The sequence below is a fragment of the Saccopteryx bilineata genome, chromosome 3, assembly GCF_036850765.1.
Source record: "Saccopteryx bilineata isolate mSacBil1 chromosome 3, mSacBil1_pri_phased_curated, whole genome shotgun sequence".
NCBI lineage: Eukaryota > Metazoa > Chordata > Mammalia > Chiroptera > Emballonuridae > Saccopteryx > Saccopteryx bilineata.
The window spans coordinates 214,536,233-214,558,601 of NC_089492.1; the positions used below are offsets into that span (position 1 = coordinate 214,536,233).

General features: G+C 38.7%; 1 protein-coding gene across 2 annotated transcripts in view; it reads right to left on the bottom strand.

Annotated features, from left to right (window-relative positions):
* DNAI3 (dynein axonemal intermediate chain 3) overlaps positions 1-22,369 on the bottom strand; it is a 114,502-nt gene that overhangs the window by 32,595 nt on the left and 59,538 nt on the right. For both annotated transcript variants that reach the window (XM_066268766.1, XM_066268765.1), the window contains exons 8-14: positions 21,947-22,063; positions 16,677-16,867; positions 15,040-15,164; positions 12,998-13,087; positions 11,420-11,506; positions 10,442-10,570; positions 3,856-3,929 (exon numbers count right to left, since the gene is read on the bottom strand). In XM_066268766.1, coding sequence (XP_066124863.1) covers positions 3,856-3,929; positions 10,442-10,570; positions 11,420-11,506; positions 12,998-13,087; positions 15,040-15,164; positions 16,677-16,867; positions 21,947-22,063 — 813 coding nt within the window. The remainder of the gene's footprint in view (positions 1-3,855; positions 3,930-10,441; positions 10,571-11,419; positions 11,507-12,997; positions 13,088-15,039; positions 15,165-16,676; positions 16,868-21,946; positions 22,064-22,369) is intronic.

Consider the following 22,369-nt stretch of genomic DNA (forward strand, 5'->3'; position numbering starts at 1 on the left):
AAAGGGTTTTTGTATTAATTATTTGAAAATATGTGACAAAAGCCACGAGAAGTCCGCCGTATTAGCTTTATAATTTCTATCAGTGAGGTTATGAGTAACTTGATTTAACAAATATAAGATATTACTAAAGATTCAGATATGTACGCATTTAGATAAATGGATGGTAACTAAAAAGTAACAAAACTTGTGAATTATTTAATAAATACAATAATTTATTCATTTAATAATGAATAAATAGTTAAAATAAAAATGATTAAACTAAATTTGATAAAATTACTAAAATTTAAAGTAAGAAATTATTAAAATTAAAAATTATTAAAAATAGTAATCATTTTTATATTGTAAAAACAAATTCTTGGGAGAGTACCACAAATAAATAAGATCAATTTTAATTTTTTTTTTTTGTCATCGACATGATTCTAAGGTCGCTGGTATAAGCCCTCTATGACTTGAAGCCCAAGGTCACTGGCTTGAGCAAGAGGTCACTGGTTCGGCTTGAGCCCCCGGTCAAGGCACGTATGAGAAGTAATCAATGAACGACTAAAGTGATGCAACTATGAGTTGATGCTTTTCATCTCTCTCCCTTCCCTTTCCTGTCTGTCTCTCTCTTGCTAAAGAAAAAAAGAAAGACCTTTAGCATGGCTGAAGTATAAAGGTTAAGAATGATGAGTTTTCCAGATAACTAAAAGTTTTTTTTTGTTTTTTACTTTAACAACTTTTTTTTTTCTTTTTTACAGGGACAGAGAGAGAGAGTCAGAGAGAAAGACAGATAGGGACAGACAGACAGGAACGAAGAGAGACGAGAAGCATCAATCATCAGGGTTTTTTTTTGTTGTTGTTTCGATACCTTAGTTGTTCATTGATTGCTTTCTCATATGTGCCTTGACCGTGGGCCCTCAGCAGACTGAGTAACCAGTGATCTTGGGTCCAAGCTGGTGAGCTTTTTGCTCAAACCAGATGAGCCCACGCTCAAGCTGGCAACCTTGAAGTCTCGAACTTGGGTCCTTCCTCATCCCAGTCCAACTCTCTATCTACTGCGCCACCACCTGGTCAGGCCACTTTAACAACTTTTGAAGGAACTATTCTTAGAATAAAAATATTCTTTTTATTTATTTATTTTATAGAGAGGAGAGAGAGAGGAGAGGAACAAGAAGTATCAACTCATAATTGCCTCACTTTAGTTGTTCACTGGTTGGTTGTCATATGCACCTTGACTGGGCAAGCTGGGATTTTGAACTTGTGACCTCAGTGTGCCAGGTTGACCTTCTACCCACTGTGCCACCACCAAGGCTAGAAATATTCTTATAAACAACAATCAAGGATATGTTTCTTCCATATAGAATATGTATTATTTTTAGTCTGCTCAATGTTTCTAAATGTTTTCCAAGGCTACTGAAGAACAGTACAGCACTGAATTTGTGGTTTACAATCAACATGATAACATAAGCATTTCTCCATGAAATAACAATTTTAATTGCTGCATAATATTCTATATGGCCCTCTAGATGCCATGTGTTGCTTTTGCCTGGTGAATAATCACTATCTCACCACCTATTTTTTAGCAAAAAAAATTCTTATTGTTCGGAGGGAGCTGCTTCTTTCTTATTAGATGCAGTCAAGTTTGAACTGTCACTCAAGGTGCTCTGCCATTCCTTCCCTGGCCAAAAGGGTGAGTTCACAATGTAATAGAAGTCAGTTAGACTCTCTAGTGACACAAGGGTTGGAACTAGTGGTGGAATTCAGCCAGTTCGCAGCAGTCTGCAGAACCGATACCTAATTTTTTGTTGAGTTCGGCAAACCGGTTGTTAAAATGGCACTTGTAATCAGGGTTCTCACTAAGGTGGGCGCCTGGGCAGCTGCCCAGTGTGGAAATCACAAATTTACATTCCTTACTCTTTTTAACACTCATCTGTGCAACAGCGTATTCTAAGTGCCCATAGTAATGTTCATTCTGTCCATAGGTGAAAGGAATTGCAAGTGAGGACACCAATCAAAAAGCAATATGGAGATATCTTAACAGTTTTATTTTTTTTGTCAGGTATTATTTAATATTTTTTCATTAATATTTAAAAACTCATAATCTAGTTTTGTGTACCTCTTTTGTTCTTTTTATTTAAGTATTACATGCATGAATAAACTACCTTTTGATATATCCTTTTTTTATACTGAAAACAGTCATTAGAGCAGAGAACCAGTTGTTAAATTATTTGAATCCCACCACTGGTTGGAATTCATTCATAACAAAGAGGCTGGTCATTTATTCCTGCCATCCAAATCCTTAAGGCTCTTTCTGAGAACTGAGTTAGCCCCCCACACCCTCTCTCTTTTAAGTAAGAGGAGAGAAGATGAGACAGACTCCCACATACACCCCAATCAGGATCCATGTGGCAACTCCAGTCTGGAGCTGATGTTTGAATCAACAGAGCTGGCAACTCCAGTCTGGGGCTGATGTTTGAATCAACAGAGCTATCCTCAGTGCTTGAGGCTGATGCTCAGAACAACTGAGACGCTGGCTGTGAGAGGGGAAGAGGGAGAGAAGTGGGAGAGCGAGGGGAAGAGAAGCAGATGGTCGCTTCTCCTGTGTGCCCGGATCGGGAATCAAACCTGGGATGTCACATGCCGAGCCTATATTCTATCCACTGAGCTAACCGGCCAGGGCCAGCTCTTTCTTTTATTCAGCAACATCATTACTAGCTACGATATGAGATATAATTATATACATAACTTACTGTATAGTGAGCTTTGCTTTCAGAGCCTTATTTCCTTCATAAATATTTTTCAGAGTTGTTGAAAATATAAAAGGTTAACCTATTATATACCTAGTAGAGTTTATGACATAAACTTTTATAAATGTATTTCCAATAAATATATTTTGTCCCCTTAAGTTGCCATGGTCAATTTGTGTTGCTTACAATCCCAGAACCTGACCCAATATGTGCCCGCAGGGTAATCATGTCCCCCGACCCTTGCCCATGCCAGTGTTACTGAAGCCTTCACCTGCCACTCCATGGATGCTTCTTCTGCTGTCAGTATATGGCTTGAGGTGTCACTGTTTCTACCGAGGTCAAAGCTACTTGGAATGGTAAAATTTCCCAGTATCTGGATGCTAGAGTACTATTACTCATCATATTTCCTATTTCATTATGAATTTGAATTGTATAAATTGGGAGATACAATTTTATAAATAAACATTCTTAAACAGTTACTAAATTGTTTATAAAAACATTCTTTATAGGGGGGTGGGGAGAGGGAAGAAGGGAAAGGAGGAGGGGGAGAGGTACAGAGAGAACTGGTTGGAGGGTGGCAGAGGATGATCTCTCTTCGGGTGATGGGTATGCAACAGAACTAAATGACAAGATAACCTGGAAATGTTTTCTTTGAATGTATGTACCCTGATTTATTGATGTCACCCCATTAAAATAAAAATTTATTTATAAAAAAACCATTCTTTATAAATATGCAATAAAAATCTAAAACTTTTTTACTTTATAGAATAAGCGTTTTAAATTAAACGTTGTACTCTTCGCAATTGTGAGATAAAACTTAATGTTTTTAACAATGCAAACTGAAAATATGCCAATATGAGAATGTGAAGAAGCAGAATAACTATGGATAAGGTTATACAACAGTATTAACCATGACATATCTTCAATTCTTTTCACAACATATTTGTATCTATAAAATGATTTATTAAACCAGCAACAATCTATAACATTCTTTCCTTTAGTTATATAAGGTTTAATGACTACAATAAAGATTATTAAAGGAACAGAAGACAATGATTTTAGAAATATTTAAGAAAAAAAGAATATGTTGTATAAAAATATATTAGATAATGTTTAAGATAAGACATACCAATCTGCTGAACAGGTGACCAGCTGACAGCATATTCTACTTCGATTCTCAAAGACAGAACCCATTCTGTTCATCTAATTATTTCAAAAAATGTAGGAAGTAAGTTCTCTGTACTTAGAACAGCAATGACTTTTTTCCATAGCTTTATACATTTAAAATTTGTTTTAATTTTTATTAAAGAGCATGACACTATCACAGAAATTTGGAAAATAGGTTTTAAAACCAAATACAATTCTACCATATATTTTCCAGTCTTTTTTCATAGAAACACTTTATGTGGTTTAAATTAGTATGCATATATATTTCTATCCTGAGATTATAATTGAAATACTTACCTGTATACTTATAATCATTCTAATAGCTTTGTAATATATAGATAATGTATTATAAGTCCATTATCTATTATTATTAGAAATGTAGAGCCTGAACAGGTGGTGGTGCAGTGAATAGAGCATAGGACTGGGACACAGAGGACCCAGGTTCAAAATCCTGAGGTCGCCAGCAAGGGCTCATCCAGTTTGATCACAAGCTCACCAACCTGACCACGGGGTTGCTGGCTTGAGCGTGGGATCACAGACATGATCCTATAGTAGCTAGCTTGAGCCCAAAGGTCGCTGGCTTGAGGAGGCAGTCACTTGCTCTGCTGTAGCCCCCTGGTCAAGGTACATATGAGAAAGCAATCAATGAACAATTAAGGAGCTGCAGTGTAGAATTGATGCTTTTCATCTCTCTCCCTTCCTGCCTGTCTGTCCCTCTCTGTCCCTCTCTCTGACTCTGTCTCTGTCTCTGTCACACACACACAAAAAGAAAGAAATGTAGGCTCTTTCTGTTTTACACTGTTATTTGTGGAGCCAAACACAAGAGCTTTTACAAGATTGTTAAGCTGGTAAAATCAGAAGAGAAGAAGCTTAGTGTTAAATTAGATGACAACATTGAACGTGTGGCACCTACATTTTTGAGTAATCAGTGGGGCAGCTCTGGGAGCACACAAGGATTCCAGGTGGTGGTGGGTAATGCTCCTTGGGGTCCTGGAAGGTCCAAAATTTTAACCAGGTAGCTCTCAAATGAGATGGAAGGTTTTGGGGCAACCTATGAAGGTGCCAGTCTCAAATCAATAGGGAAACATGACTCGCCTCTATTCTCTACTCTTCTGGTAAGACTGATGAGCAAAACAACAGAGAAGTGATTCCAGTAGCAAATAAACAATGCGGTGGGGCAGGAGAAATGCTGCTGGTGGCACTGGCTAGGCCTGCAGCACCACAGGGGCTTGGACCCTGGACACCTGGTTGACACCACTGTGGCCTGACCCATTTAGTTCAGTAACAGCTGTCAACTTCCACTTACATCTGACAATAATCCATAACCCATGTTGCCTCTTCTTCTGTTGACCTTCCCTGGAGCAGAGAGTGTGAGACTTCAGAGATGTGCTTGCTCTGGGGTTTTATGTTTTAATTATTAAAAAAATATTATAGAGGTTTGGCCAAGGAGGTAAAAGACTTGTACTCGGAAAATTATAAGACATTGATAAAAGAAATCAAAGAAGATACAAACAAGTGGAAGCATATACTGTGTTCATGGATAGGAAGAATAAACATCATTAAAATGTCTATATTACCCAAAGCAATCTATAAATTCAATGCAATTCCTATTAAAATACCAATGTCATACTTCAAAGATACAGAACAAATATCCCCCAAATTTATACGGAACCAAAAAAGAACACGAATAGCCTCAGCAATCTTGAAAATGAAGAATAGCCTGGCCAGGTGGTGGCGCAGTGGATAGAGCGTTGGACTGGGATGCAGAGGACCCAGGTTTGAGACCCCGAAGTTGCCAGCTTGAGCGCGGGCTCATCTGGTATGAGCAAAAAGCTCACCAGTTTGGACCCAAGGTCGCTGGCTTGAGCAAGGGGTTACTCAGTCTGCTGAAGGCCCACAGTCAAGGCACACATGAGAAAGCAATCAATGAACAACTAAGGTGTCACAATGAAAAACTGATGATTGATACTTCTTCTCATCTCTCTCCATTCCTGTCTGTCTGTCCCTATCTATTCCTCTCTCTGACGCTCACTCTGTCTCTGTAAAAAAAAAAAAAGAAAAAAGAAAAATAAAGTGGGACTTCCTTGTTGGGGACCAAAATATAAACAGGCTACTTTTACAATCTGGATATCTTGGGGACAGAGGTGCTGGGCCTAACCCCCCACCTCACCTGCCTAGTTAACAAAGTGCTATACCTGATTCTTGCTTGTCCCACCCATGTTCTCCGGAAGAGACTGGAGGCTAGTTTCTTATTGGTATAAAGTTAGATTTGAATGGTATGGTGGGGGTTGTCTTTAAGTTGTCTTGGAAACAACTGGATTGCTAATGGACCACGTTTTTTTTTTTTTTCTGAATAAAAACGAATGCGTCTTTGGAAGCAGCCATTGCATCAGCTTAGGAGCAGTAGAGACTGTTCACCGTTCTGTCCTCCTGAACCCATCTGTATGTATATATCTTTAAGTCTCTATCATTTATTTTCCATACCTTTTCCCATTCGAAGACCCTGTAATAGACTCATTGTGGCTGGACCGCAACATTTCCTGATATCAAGTTATACTACAAGGCCATAGTAATCAAAACAGCTTGGTACTGGCTTAAGAACAGGCATACAGATCAGTGGAATAGAACAGAGAATCCAGAAATAAACCCTTTATGGTCAATCGATTTTTGACAAAGGAGGTAAGAGCATACAGTAGAGGAAAGATAGTCTCTTTAATAAATGGTGTTGGGAAAATTGGACAGCTACCTGCAAAAAAAAAAAAAAAATTAAACTAGACCACCAACTTACATCACTCACAAAAATAAACTCAAAGTAGATAAAAGACTTAAATGTAAGTCATGAAACCATAAACATTTTGGAAGGAAACATCGGCAGTAAACTCTCCGATATCTCTCGCAGCAATATTTTTGCTGATTTATTTCCACGGACAAGTGAAATAAAAGACAGATGAACAAATGGGACTATATGAAACTAAAAAGCTTTTGCACAGCAAAAGACACCATGAACAGTATAAAAAGACAACCCACACAATGATAGAACATATTCGCCAATATGTCTGATAAGGGGTTAATAACTAAAATTTATAAAGAACTTCTAAAACTCAACACCAGTAAGGTAAACAATCCAATTAAGAAATGGGCAAGCCTAACCAGGTGATGGCGCAGTAGATAGAGCGTCAGACTGGGATACCGAGGACCCAGGTTCGAGACCCTGAGGTTGCCAGCTTGAGCGCGGGCTCATCTGGTTTGAGCAAAAAACCTCACCAGCTTGAACCCAAGATCACTGGCTCAAGTAAGAGGTTACTCAGTTTGCTGAAGGCCCGCAGTCAAGGCACATATGAGAAGCAATCAATGAACAACTAAGGTGTCACAATGCGCAACAAAAAACTAATGATTGATGCTTCTCATCTCTCTGTTCCTGTCTGTCTGTCCCTGTCTATCCCTCTCTCTGACTCTCTCTGTCTCTGTAAAAAAAAAAAAAAAAAAAGAATCATTCAATGAGTGTATAAATAAGTTGAACAATAAATCAATGTCTTTCTCGCTGTCTCTATAAAAATCAGTAAGTAAATAAAAATTTTTTAAAAATGGGCAAAAAGAACTGAATAGACACTTCTCCAAAGAGGACATACAGATGGCCAATAGGCAGATGAAAAAATGTTCAACATCACTAATCATTAGAGAAATGCAAATTAAAACCACAATGAGATACCACCTCACACCTGTCAGAATGGCGCTCATTAATAAATCAACACATAATAAGTGCTGGCAAGTGTGTGGAGAAAAGGGAACCCTCCTGCACTGCTGGTGGAAATGCAGACTTGTGAAGCCACTGTGGAAAACAGTATAGCATTTCCTCAAAAAATTAAAAATAAAACTGCCTTTTGACCCAGCTATCCCACTTTTAGGAATATATCCTAAGAATACCAAATCACTGATTCAGAAGAAGAAATGCACCCCCATGTTTGTGGCAGCATTGTTCACAATAGCAAAGATCTGGAAACAGTCCAAGTGTCCGTCAGTGGATGAGCAGAATAAAAAGCTTTGGTACATATGGAATACTACATGGCCATGAAAAAGAAGGAGATCTTACCTTTTGTGACAACATGGATGGACCTGGAGACTATTATGCTAAGTGAAGTAAGCCAGGCAGAGAAAGACAAATATCATATGATCTCACTCATATGTGGAATCTAATGAGCAAAGTGAACTGAGGAACGGAATAGAGGCAGAGTTAGGGTCACAGGGAGCAGAGGAACAGCTGTCAGAGGGAAGGGAGATGAGGGGATGGGATCAGAGAAGGTGAAAGGATTAGTGAAATAACATATACATAACACATATTCAGATAACAGGACAGCAAATCCCAGAGGGAAGGGGGGAGGGAGTTAGGAGAAGGAGAAATGAGGGGGTATAATGGGGGATATGGGAGTGGGGGGTGAGGGAGTTAGGGGGAGGAGAAATGAGGGGATATAATGGGGGATATGGGAGTGGGGGGTGAGGGAGTTAGGGGGAGGAGAAATGAGGGGATATAATGGGGGATATGGGAGTGGGGGGTGAGGGAGTTATATTGAGTGGGAAAGCTGAACCCATGTTTACACAATAAATTAAAATTAATAAAAATTAAAAAAATATTATAGAGGTTTGGAAAATAGGCTTTAAAATAAAATATAAATCTACTTCCTATTTTTTTTCCAATCATTTTTATGGAAACACTTTGGCGTGATCTGTTAGGGTGTGTATGTAATTTTGTATCTTGAGACACAAATTGCATTATTTCTTTGTATGAGTTACTGGTCAAAAATTTGAAAATTTGGATGCTTTAAGAACTATATTGATTCATTGTATTTTAAATTTTTTATGTTAGAACCAACAATGTTAGAATTTATTGGTTGCATCATCTCATTGTTTCTAAACTAGCATATTATTTAAAATTTTCATTAAAAAATTAAATCGGTCCAAAATAGTACATTGTTGTTACTCTATTTTTTGTTTTTTTTTGTATTTTTCTGAAGCTGGAAATGGGGAGAGACAGTCAGACTCCCGCATGCGCCCGACCCGGGTCCACCCAGCACACCCACCAGGGGGCGACGCTCTGCCCACCAGGGGGCGATGCTCTGCCCCTCTGGGGCATCACTCTGTTGCGACCAGAGCCACTCTAGTGCCTGGGGCAGAGGCCAAGGAGCCATCCCCAGCGCCCGGGGCCATCTTTGCTCCAATGGAGCCTTGCTGGGGGAGGGGGAGAGAGAGACAGAGAGGAAGGAGAGGGGGAGGGGTGGAGAAGCAGATGGGCGCTTCTCCTGTGTGCCCTGGCCGGGAATCGAACCCGGGACTTCTGCATGCCAGGCCGACGCTCTACCACTGAGCCAACCGGCCAGGGCCGTTACTCTATTATTAATTTCTTTGATATTAGAAAGGCTAAATGACTTTCATATTCATATACTCATTGTTTTTCAGTCAGTATATGTTTTTTGCTTATTTACCATATTTGGCACAAATATTTTCCTTCATTTTAATTGAGAAATTTACTGTATGTTTTGAATTTCCTTTAATATAAATTAGTTTGGAAAACTACCTTCATTCCAGAAACTTGATATTTTATTCTGATTTGTTATAATTTTCTTGTGATTTGTTATTTATATTTAAATTTATAATCACCTGAATTCATTTGTGTGTACAGTGTGAGCTGAAAAGGAGGTCTTTCTCTTAGTTTGTAACTTCCATTACCATATGTTAAACTTTTATATATAACAGAAACTGTATCTGGGCTATTTATTTTCATCCGTTTTAACTTTTTGAAGTATTGTTGTTTTGCATAACCCATTTGAATATTTTAAAGGGCTAATCACTTTTTATAGCTCTAATTTTTCTGGTATCCTATTATATTCTCACTTGTTGCTTCTTCAAACTACATAGTAGAACTTTGGTGTCCTTGAGTGAAACATTTGAGGGTCTTACCAGTTTCAGATTGACAAAAACGACTTTGTGAGTCAAGTACAGAACCACAGAGCCAGTCAGCAGTGCAGATGTGCGCCATCCGCGGGGCTCATGGCCCCGCTAGTTTTGTGCGCCATCCGCGGGGCTCAATCATGGCCCCGCTAGTTTCTGCCTCCCAGCCTCCAGGCACACTTCGCTGAAGACTGCTCTGCAGAAATGACACATTCCTATTCATTCCAGAAGTTCAGTGTTGCCTGATCCAAATAGCTGACATTGAAATTTTTAAATCTGCAAAGGCTAAGTGTGTAAAATGTTTATACTCTACTTTTACATATGAAGCCCTCATCTTCTGCACTATAGCATTATATCAACGTTGATACCATCTACATTGTTTTTTAGTGCTTTTTAAACCATGGAAGTTGAAACACTGGCCTTACTCTCATCTGCAAGTCAGATATGGGTCTGGTAACAATGACACAACTGTTGAGTGCATAGTTCCTGGTTATTTCACAATTTCAATGTAAATGGATTATTGACTTGAAATACCCTCTTTGAACAAAATCTTCCAAACATTTTCAGTCCAGCAGAAAAAAAGCTATGAAGCCATTGAGACTCACCTCAAATGTGTCAGACAGCCAATGTATATCTGTGATCACCTTCCTATGTCCATGTTCTATTGAGGAGACTGCACAGTGTCTGATATACTTTGCTTCTTTATTGTCGTCTGGTTCGAGGAGAAACATGGGCTGGAAAATTGTTAAAAGAAAGTTACATGCCAGCTTCAGAGCGCTGATGAATGAATTACTTTACTCATCATACCAATTAAAATGAATGACTTGGAGAAACAGTCCAAAGAAAAACAGAAATAAGTGTTTCTATGTATCATATATTTAGGGGATAAGTTTATGTACTTTTTCTTTTCAGTTTAGCCTCAGATATTCTCTCTAACTTAACAAAAATTGTTCACCTGCTCCCCAAAGAATCCATGAATCCTATTTTTGAAGGCGCACCACTGTGTGCACAGGCCACGCCCCTTTGCTTCTCGGCGGGAGACCTGTTGGTATTCAGGCTGAGGAGCTGGGTGAAGATGTGCAAATGTGGCTCAGAACTGAGTTGGGAATTCAGGAAGCTTTTCCCAACCCTCTTGGAAGAATCCATAGCTTCACAAGATCATAGAATGTTATTACCCCCTTCATTTTATACATGAGAAATCGATGTTTGCTGAGGTAAGAAATGTCCTTACTGACAGTACTGCGATCCAGAGCCTGGGTGCATGGCCCTCCTTTCTGTCCAGTGTGCCTTCAACTGCATCACTTTAGGTAACTCACCTGGCCCCTGCTGTTGATTTAATGACAATAACAACAAAAAAAGGACACCCTGGCATAGAAGGTGCCACCTGTTATGTGGTGCTTTTAATCAGGGGCCTACATAAAAGTGATTCAGAACAACGTTCAAGGCAGATGTGAAGGTTTGGGAAATAGCACTCTTTTTCCCCCCTAATAAATCTTTGTTTAACTTGGCAACTATGTTATGTACTTTTTGATAAACTACTGAGTGGGAGAAAACTTGCAAGAGAAAAAGTATAAAAAGCTAACCTTGAGTGTGGGTTTTTTACTTCTACTACCATCAACCTTAATGTTTTCTATGCGATCGGCATGTGCAGTAATATCCCACATGACAATCTGAAACAGAAATAAATGTTATTACATGTTTTCAGGATTAATGATTTTTTTAAAAATTTATTTATATTGATATGTACTTGGATAAGTCAATCACCTTGGGGATAATCAAATTTAGCCTACATCGTTGGTAAGTCAGCAACTTTTAAAACTAAAAAAGAATGTTTTCTTTATGAAAGTATTTTCAACACTTCAATTTTTGTGCTTGTGTTAATAAATACCAGTAATTTTAAAAATCCAAGATAAACATCATGCAATTCCTTCTGCTTTGGGAAGAGTTCAACCACTGTTGGGGGGAATGTGTTTGTGGGGACAGCTGTTTTAGACCCAGGAGAAAATGGTCTGTTTTTCAGAATTAAATACTAGCACTTGAAAAGTCTAAGAAATGATCATTTCTATTTAACTAGATATTGTGGCCAACTCCAAATTTGCATACACATGAATGGTCACTTTTTTAAAAAGCAGAATAAGGTAGAATATACAACACTAAATTAGATTCATTTTAATGATGAAAAGTCATTTCAGTATTAAAATGTTAACAAAATTTCAGGATTACAGAATTATGAGTGCTTTCTCACTATTTGCGTTTCTGAAATATTCTAAAACACAGTTGTAATACCTTCATAATTAGTAAAAAAGGTATTTCAGGATTTGCAGGGCTTGGAGGACAGTCTCTCGGTCATCTTTATGACCATCAGTTATTGTTGAGCAAAACTGAAGGAGAAAATTTGTTTTCCTGAATATTTTTGGTTCTGGATCAATGGGCATGGATGCTGCAGACATTTAAGTTTCAACCACAAGGAAGTTTTCCTAGTCACACCAAAAATGATCACGTACCTTTGTAATGATCAAATTCACTGCATCACAGTGAATTATAACTTCGATTATAAAATAACCGTAAGATTTTTGTTTTTTCTTTATTGGAGAAACAGGCAATTGGAGGATAGAATCTAAATTTTATATAAATTAAATCATGGAAATAAAGAAAAAAAAGTAGTATCAAATTATACACGCACATAAATTTAATGCTATAAGTATGTTTTCCAGTGAATTTCTGTTTAAATTTTGTATCACTTCCTAACTCCTGCCTCTAGGAAAATTTCAAGAGAAGCCTTTTGGCCAAGAGGTATTATTGCTTGTGGCTTTTGTTGTTCCATGAAATCTGGTACAATGTGTGATTCTGTCTCAGCAATGCAAATAGATTTGACTAGGTTTTGTTTCAGTTATCATGGCTGGGTTACCTGTGGACACCTTGAGCCCCAGCACTACATCCAACATTTATTTTAATTAATAGCAGGCAGGTTAAAAAAATTTTTATTTTACATTCCCATCCGCTGGTCCCCTAACATTCCCAGTTGCTGGCATGGTGATTGGCGCACAACTGGCATGCCTTCCTTCTGCTGAAGTGACTCAAGTTCAAAGATCTACCAATCAAAATGTGTTACAGATTGTTGTCTCAATTAATAAATAGCTGAAAAAAATATCTGTACATACCTGCCCGTTCATGCAGCCCCCAGCGATAATATTAGGGTTACTCGGGCAGAACTTGAAACAGAAGATGTCCTCAGGGCTCTCCAGCATTAACTAAAGTAAACCACACAAATTCAAGAGAGTGAGAAAACCTATTAAGGTCATGGCTAGAAAATAATATTAGGATGGTCAAAAGTCTAATTTTATAGCTATGTATAAGAAACATGCACAGAGAGTCCATTCCAAGAACTCTACCCCGGACTTACAAGCTGCTTTGGTTGAATTTCACTGTGGACATTAGCCATATGTATGAGAACAGGTATATTTTCAAGGGGGCCAACTTTACCCTCCCCTATGCTCCATGGATCGTTGATGGGACATCTTATAATTTTTCATAAACAAAAAGACTGTGAGGTCAGTATTTTTGAAAAGTGTGCAAAGTAAGCTCTGGGAAGGCAGGATATTTGTCTTGTTTGTTCCCTGCTGTATACCTAGCCTGACACATCATGAGCATGCAGAAATAACATGTGTTATAAGAGAGAAGATGAAGGAATCGCCAGTGATAATATTTCAAATTTTAAAACAACACAGAGCCCAAAAGGTAAACAAACTCAAGTGGTTGTAGGGTAGAGATGAAGTTCTGCAATGAACGCATGGGTGTGAAGGAATAGGTATGTTAGCCATAGCAGGCACTCATGGTACTGGGGGGCTGTGGAGCAAAACACTTGCATGGTTACTGTTCTATAAACATAACTACCACAACTACAGGCCCCAAAGCCGTCGGTTTGCTATCACTGAGCTGAAGATTGTAAACTGGCATTGGGGTTAATTATCTTGGTTAATTTGGTACTCTGTGGATACTAGAGAAACCTCGACTTGTGAAAATAAAATCTTTTAACACTCTCCTTTCATTTTGATGAGAACAAAGACAAAAGAAAATAATTAACATTTTTTTCTTTACAAAATTATTTGCTTGTCTTTTTAAAGCTATTCTTCGAAATGGAGGAAAGAAGAGTCTCTTCTTTTGCTATTTGCCTGGAAGTTCAGGCCCACTTTCCTGTCACACAGTAGAGAGTAATTCTATACTACAGAAAATGATAGGGAGCCCCAGCAAGAGAATGGTACCATTCCTGTGGTAAGTAGACTGATAATAAATAACCAGAGAGCTGTTGTTTTGATCTCTGAGTCTATAATAATTAAAGTATCTAGACTCTGTTACAGAAAAACTGCCTTAATTCAGATGAATTAAGAAAGAAGGAAGAAGAGGAGACTAGGGCTTATTAGGGGAAGCCTTAATTAGGCAACACTTTATGGAAACAAATTATTGTGATACTTAAGTACACTGGAGAAACTTTCTCTAACCCTATACAATGCCTTCCCTTAAGCAGAGCCCTTCTTGAGCAGATAATGGAAATAGAACTTTATGAGCCAAACTCAGTCTTCAGCCTTGTTATATTTGGTTTGTTTTGAGTGGATGCTTTTGTGTGTTTTGGTTTGGCTTTAGAATAGCTATTTGAATTTTTGGAAATTTCACACAAAATTCCCCATTGTTGGATACTCTTGACATGTGGGACCACCTTGCAATGAGAGCTGAAGAATAAGAATAACTGTCCCCACAAATGGGCTGTGCATTCTCTAGGGTCACAGTCTCCACTGCTCCGCATTACTCTCCTACATATTTATCTTTACTCCTTACTACCACCTACTGATGATCCTTGGAATTAAGGGAATTCATGTGAAACTAAAATCTATTTGCATTTGAACAATTTATACATAAATAAAACCCATAAAAAGGTTTGCTCTTTAAAATTGGTTGACTGTTCCTATTATAATATGTATATTTTAAAACATGGATTTGTTCAATGAACCTTTTCAATAAACTAAGAGTAAACTTTTGTTTTGCTCAAATTGAATGATCACAAATTCTGCATTGAAGAAAGCCTGGCTTTATAAGGGTTCACAACATCAAATGATTATAAAGCCCTTTGCAATCGAAGCTGCCAAAAGAGACATGTGAAAGTAATATTTGAAAATTGTAGACTATGTGGATGACTCCCCTTCATTACCTGAGGATGTATGGGATCAGAGAAACTCCAGAAAAGAATCAGTGATGGTTGCAGCAGTAATTTACCAGAAAACTGAACTCTCTCTTCAAAGGAGAGTCGCACGGCCACCGACACAGCAATTAGCCCTGATTGAAACACAATTAATGGAGATCTGCAGAAACTGTACATGGTGAAGTGCTTATAGGTTTTGCTTTTCTACATAGTCATTGTTCATTTTCCTTTGGATAAAATTGGAGTAAAAATACTCTGTAGGAGACCAAGAATTTTCTTAGAGCTTCACTCTCTTTTTGTTGTTGTTAATTTTATTGATTCTAGAGAGAGAATAAGGAGGAGAGAGAGAAACAGGAACATGGATCTGTTCCTGTATGTGCCATGACCAGGAATCGAACTGGCAACCGCTGCACTTTGGAACAATGCTCAATCAACTGAGCTGTTCTGCCAGGGCAGAGCTCCACTGTTTAACGCGGTTGCAAGCAGTCACACGTCGCTCATTTAGCCCTTTATCTTAACTTAAAAAAATATTTTTTATTTACTGATTTCAGAGAGAGATGAAAGGAGAGAGAGAGAGACAGACAGACAGAAAACTCAATCTGTTTCTGTATGGTGTGAATGGAGACAGCAACCTTTACATATTGGAACGATGCTCCAAACAACAGAGCTCTCTGGCCTGGGCTTATTTAGCCCTTTAAATGTGCCTAGACCAAACTGAGATGTAGTGGGAGTACAAAATAAACCTGGGACCTTGAAGATTTAATAAGAAAAACTTTTGTTTGAGGAAAGGGCCAGTGTGGGGGAGGGGAGGAGGAAGAAAGAGGGCAAGGACCTCTCTCTCCTGAAGTCCCACCTTCACACATTGGCTACTGAGAGCTTCAAAGGAGGTACAGCTCCTACTTTGTCCAGGAATCAGAGGGGTAGAGTGTCAGGGGAAATAACATTAGCTTTGGGGGTACAACAGTTCTGAGTCAAAACCAGATCTGGCCCTGGCCGGTTGGCTCAGTGGTAGAGCATTGGCCTGGCATGCAGGAGTCCCGGGTTCGATTCCCAGCCAGGGCACACAGGAGAAGTGCCCATCTGCTTCTCCACCCCTCCCCCTCTCCTTCCTCTCTGTCTCTCTCTTCCCCTCCCACAGCCAAGGCTCCATAGGAGCAAAGTTGGCCCGGGCACTGAGGATGGCTCCATGGCCTCTGCCTCAGGCACTGGAATGGCTCTGGTTGCAACAGAGCAACGCCCCAGATGGTAGAACATCGCCTCCTGGTGGGCATGCCGGGTGGATCCCGGTTGGGCGCATGCAGGAGTCTGTCTGACTGCCTCCCGGTTTCTAGCTTCGGAGAAAAAAAAACCCCAAAACAAAAACAAACCAGATCTGGCACTGCTCTGGCTGGTCGACCCCTGCCTGTCTGTCCTTTCCTTGAGTTGAGCTTTGTCTATTCCTTGTAAAGCAGAGGTCACAGTGAGCATGCCAGAGTGACTGGGAGGATACTGGCAGAAGGTGCAGAAAGGAAGTGCTTAGCAGGTGCTGGGCCCTCAGCAGATGGAAGTTGTCTTACTGAAACTGATCTAATTTTCACATTTTGCACATAAAACAACAGACTGTGTCAATGTCATCATAAAGGGAATCACAGTCTTTTCCATCTCACCATAGATGTCTGGATGCCATGAGACACAGGTGACCGTTTTTTCCATTAGGTTGTGAAGGTGGGTAAAGGACTGATGCTCCTTCAGGTGGGTGTCAGTCTTGTCCCCAAAGGTGCCTTCTTCTTCTGCCAGGCATTTCCAGTCATTAGTAAATGTGTTCATGATTTCATTTTGTTGCAGGGCTATTTCAACACTATTTGGTAAAAATAAAAATAAAATCAATTAAGACATTGAATTTTAGAATTCAATGAGATACTTCCAGTAGCTCTACCTGCTTTATTTCTACTGAAAGAAAAATATATACTCAATTATCTTTGGTAACTAAGGATCAGCCTCATGTGAAATAAACGACGTAAGGACTTGAGAGAAGAAAAAATTCACGGCAGTGTGCTACTCAGAACTTCTAAGAACTTGCCGTTCAGCTTCCAGGATGTGGTAGCACCTTCAGCTTTTCCCTCAGTTCCCAGGCCAGTGAGCATGGCAGCTGTGAGGACAGCAGGGCCCCGCCAGTTCTGCCCCTGGGACATGTCTGTCTCCTCCCACAGGCCCCCTCACACTGCTGCGCCCTGCCGGCTTGGCCAAGACTGTCTGAAGCTCTCCCTACCCGATCCTCCTTCCCCTGACTTTGTTTTGCACAGTGTACCCCTCAGTAACCCTCCAGTTTGAACTTGGTCTTATTTGTGTCCTGAAAATCCAAAATTGACCCAAAAAAGCACAATTTTCTTAGCTATATCCAGTACCAAATGATCATGCATACTAATTATTATACTAATATATAATTAGGATTATATGTTTTGAGTATATATATATATATTTACTGGAAAGTTCTGTCCGTTTCTATCACAAGTTTCGACACATAAGCACATGTTTATTTGGCGCATGTGTGCCTCTCTATTTTTATCACTTAATGTATACATACTGACATAGCAAATTAACTAAAACAAAGTTGATTCACGTTAGTCTTATGTGTGAAGCGATAGTATACCCATGGGTACTGATAAAGTTCATTTACACCACTGTAATTTTTACGAATTTCAACAAGGAAGAAATGCTACAGAAGCATGTCTGTCGCATCCACCATATTCCCTGGACTTAGCACCCTCTGACTATCACTTGTTTTTTGTCCTTACAAAATTTTTTGAAGGGCAAAAAATTCAAAAATGAAGAAGATATCAAACAAATACTGGTTCAATTTTTTTGCATCAAAAGATAAAACATTTTTCAAAAATGGGATATACAAATTGCCCTCATAATGGCAAGAAATCATTAATAATAATGGCAATTATATTATTTAATAAAGTTTATTGACGGTAAGAAAAATTTGTATTTTGTTTTATTCCAAAAACAGACAGAACTTTCCGGTAGACCTTTTATATATATATATATATATATATATATATATATATATATACACACACACACACACACACACACACACACACATACACACATATAATTCAAAACAACAAATTAGAGATTCTTAAGGGAAGATTTGGAGTTTAGGGGTGTGTGTGTGTGTGTGTGTGTGTGTACGGTGGTAGTGGTTTTAGTTGCTTCAATGCCTGGGAGGACTTAATGTATTTAATTACATTACTAAACCTCATGCAATGTATGAGACAGCCCCTAAAATAGAGAATTAGCTTCCTAAAAATGAAACTATTGCTTCTCTAAAAAATAATCTGTTAGGCTCATATCTTAATAGTCTAAGTTTCCTGGTTTGACAGACTTCTGTCTTAAAAGTTACTATAAGTTACTGTAATGCTTATTGTCTCTTCATATGCTTAGGTTTGAAAGCTCAGCTCACTCCTGAGGCCTCTAGGGGCTTTTCCACGAATAGAATGACACCCAAGGTTTTATCCTAATGATAAATGGACTAATGATTTAAAGTCCAAATAGCTTGGGGTTTTGACAGGTGTGACAAGATGAAAGAGTAGTTCTGAATTATGAATTTCCTGCCTGACCTGTGGTGGCACAGTGGATGAGGCATTGACTTGAATTATCAATTTCCTAAAATAAGAAAAAAACCCCACTTTATTTAGACAATTACATATATAAACACTAAATATATACATCTCACAATGTAATTAAGCAAGGGTACCATTTACTACCTCTACCATAAGCACTAACACTACCATACACTACTTAACTGAATACTGTTTGGGTTAAATTTGCCTTGTACTTCATCTTTCAAACTAGAAGTATTTCTTAGAACCAACAGAATCAGCATGACCTGAACTGTCAGAAACGCAGAGTTACAGGCTTCCCCCTAGACAGACTCTCACATGTGCCCCAACCAGGATCCACCTGGCAAGCCCACTAGGGGGTGATGCTCTGCCCTTCTGGGGCCTTGGCTCTGTTGCAACTGGAGCCATTTTTTAGCACCTGAGGTGGAGATAATGGAGCCATCTTCAGTGCCCAGGGCCAACTAGCCCCAATGGAGCCATGGCTGTAGGGAGTGTAGGGGCAGGGAAAGAGAGAGAGAGAGAGACAGAGAGAGAGAGAGAGAGGGAGGGAAAAGGGGGAGGGGTGGAGAAACAGATGGTCACTTCTCCTGTGTGTCCTGACTGGGAATCAAATGTGGGACTTCCACATGCTGGGCTGACGCTCTACCACTGAGCCAACCAGCCAGGGTCTGAACATTAAATTTTGCATAACAGTTTGTAGGGTAGGTTCACACTTGCAGCTTCAAGTTTTAAACCCTGTTTCAAGTAGAAGCATTTATTAACATTTTCAAAATCATGTCTCTTTCTGTTTCAGCCAGAATGAAAAAGGAATTCCCAAGAAAGAAGTGAGGATGGGGCCTTTGCTTGGGTTTTCTGATTCTTTCTCAGTCTGAATGGGGAAGGAATTCACAAGGGAGATGTGAAGACAGCACCATGTCTCTGGTTTCCTGATTCTTGATTTCCCTGCACTCCATCGCGCGGTTCCTGAGAGTGACAAATTGGAGGCTGGCAAAACTGTTGTCCAAGTTAAAGTCCATGAATATCATTGTCTTTTATTTATTTATTTTTAACTCCACAATGAACGTTTCTTAGTCGCTTTGAGAATCTCCTGGAAGTTTCTTGTCTCCTCTAACATAACTTCCTTCTTTTGCAAATCAAGCTTCCCTTAGGTAAATTTTGGATCAAAGTCTATGAAAAAGATTTCATTTCTGATAAGACTCTGTTCCAGCATAAATATAAGCTTATATTAAATCTTTAGGCTTATATTAATTTTAAAAAATTTTAAATAAGCCTTAAACAGTTTTAGAGTGGGAAAAATTGCAGTGATATAAACATGGATTTCTTATTTATTGTTAGCCATTGCTTTTTAAATTCCTGTGTCATTTTCCTCTTTTTTCTTATAGTTCTGACTTCTCCTTCCCACATCTCAGGGAAGGAATCATACTTCTCTCTTCATAATCATAGCAATTGAAAGGGAAGAACAAAACTCCAGGACTAATGATAATATACAATATGGATAATTGAGAATTGGTTATAGGTCATTTATCCCCGTGAAGTGGATTCTACAGAGACATACTTCTTATTTTTAATGTTCTTATCAGGAAAAATTTATTTTATTTTATTTTTTTGTGACAGAGACAGAAAGAGAGACAAAGAGAGGGACAGATAGGGACAAATAGACAGAAAGGGAGAGAGACGAGAAGCATCAATTCTTCGTTGTGGCACCTTAGTCGTTCATTGACTACTTTCTCATATGTGCCTTGACTGGGGGCTATAGCAGAGTGAGTGACCCCCTGCTCAAGCCAGCAAGTTTGTATTCTAGCCAGCAACCTTTGGGCTCAAGCCAGTGACGATGGGGTCATGTCTATGATCCCATGCTCAAGTCAGCAACCTTGCACTCAAGCCAGTGACCTCAGGGTTGGAACCTGGGTCCTCTGCATCTCAGTCCAATGCTCTATCCACTGCACCACCACCTGGTCAGGTAGGAAAAATTTAAATACTTAATTTTGATAAGGAGAAAAAGAAACCTTAGGTTTTCTTGTTTCTTTCGTTTTGCCCACATAGGAAAAAACTATAGTATTCCTGTGAGTGGCAAATAATTAATGCACTCTCTAAATCATTGATGAATTTTTGAACCAGATTCTCCCTAGGCATAGGTAATTTTCAGGACAATTAGTCCAGTCTGAAAGAACTAACAATGTTTTATTAAAAATAAAAAAGCTGAACTGGGCTATCTGTGAATTTGACCACCAAATTTTTAATTTTGGAAAGAGATGGAAACCAACCTATTGGGTACAACTGGCAGACCTTCCCGTCATTGGCTCCACCTCTCTGAACTGCGACATCAGCTTGATGAGAACCTGTCAAGCTTTCTCTAGTTTAGAAGCCCAGGGTTTTAGTACTACTGTCAAGGCATTTGAAGACTCCTCTCTGTCAGAGCCAGTAAGAGTGACAGGAAGTAGGGATAAGGATGACATATCTAAGGAGAACCTCTGAATTCAGGCTCTTGTTTACAAAGATATTTTTGTAAATGAGTGTTACCTTCATTGTAATGATCATCCTCAGTACCCACAGCATCCTCATCTTTGTAATCCTACAAAAGTCAATGAAGCTAAGAAGGGGAGCGGGGAGTGGAGAAAAAGACTTAAATAAACCATGGTAAATAAAGGTTAATTTGCTGTTAGGAAAACAACCTCACAGACTCAACTGTATACATTTTCTGGGTTCACATTGTTTAGTGTGGCCCTAGCAGAAGAGGTCTAAGATGTTGCTTAGCAACAGAGGAGAAAGATGAGAATATGTAGAAAGTCATATGCTAATATATGCCTGAGAACTGTCTTCATATTTTTTATCTAGATAACATGTATGGAGCAGTTTGTTTTTTTTCTGTTTTTGTTTTTGTTTGTTTGTTCAGTTTTGAGAGAGGCTGGGAGAGAGAGAGACAGGAACATTGAGCTGCTGCTGTAGGTGCCCTGACCGGGAAATTGGAGCAGCAGCCTCTGTGCCAGAAAGATGCTCCAGCCAACTGAGCTATCCGGATAAAGCTTTTATTTATTGGTGGATTTTTAGAGACAGAGAGAGGAAGAGAGAGAGGGGGGAAAGGAAAGGGAAACATTTGTTGTTACACTCAGTCATTCATTCATTGACTGCTTCCCGGTGTGCCTGACTGGGGATCTAATCCACAACCTTGTTGTTTCTGGACGAGGCTCTTAACCAACTGAGCTAACTGGGCAGGGCTGGAGCTGTTTTTTATGACTTACTATTACATTATTATAATGAAACATACACATTTTATGTTTTATTTTTAAAATTTAATATATAATTTTTACCTTATGGACACGTTGTTAAGAAAACCAGCTAAAGTCTTCGACTGTCCGAGTATTTCTCTTTCCTCTTCTAAAAATTCTCTTGGATGATATTGTGTAGTGGCATTTTTGGGATATGTCCTAATATATTAAAAGAAAATTTAATGACAAAAATTAGATCAAAGAAAAGTAAATACAGTTATGACAGGTTAAAGATTTATTTTTGTGACAGTATTAGAATAATTATTTTATATTTAAATTTTATACACTAAATTTATTTATCCTAGATAATTGATATTGACTGTCATTCAAAGTATTTGTATATTTCTCTCAAACATAATCAATAAGCTCTCATTTAAAAAAATATGTTTAGATATTATTTTAAACTTATAGGGAACTTGTAAGAAGGATATGAGGAACTACCATATACCTTTCACCCCAATTCAT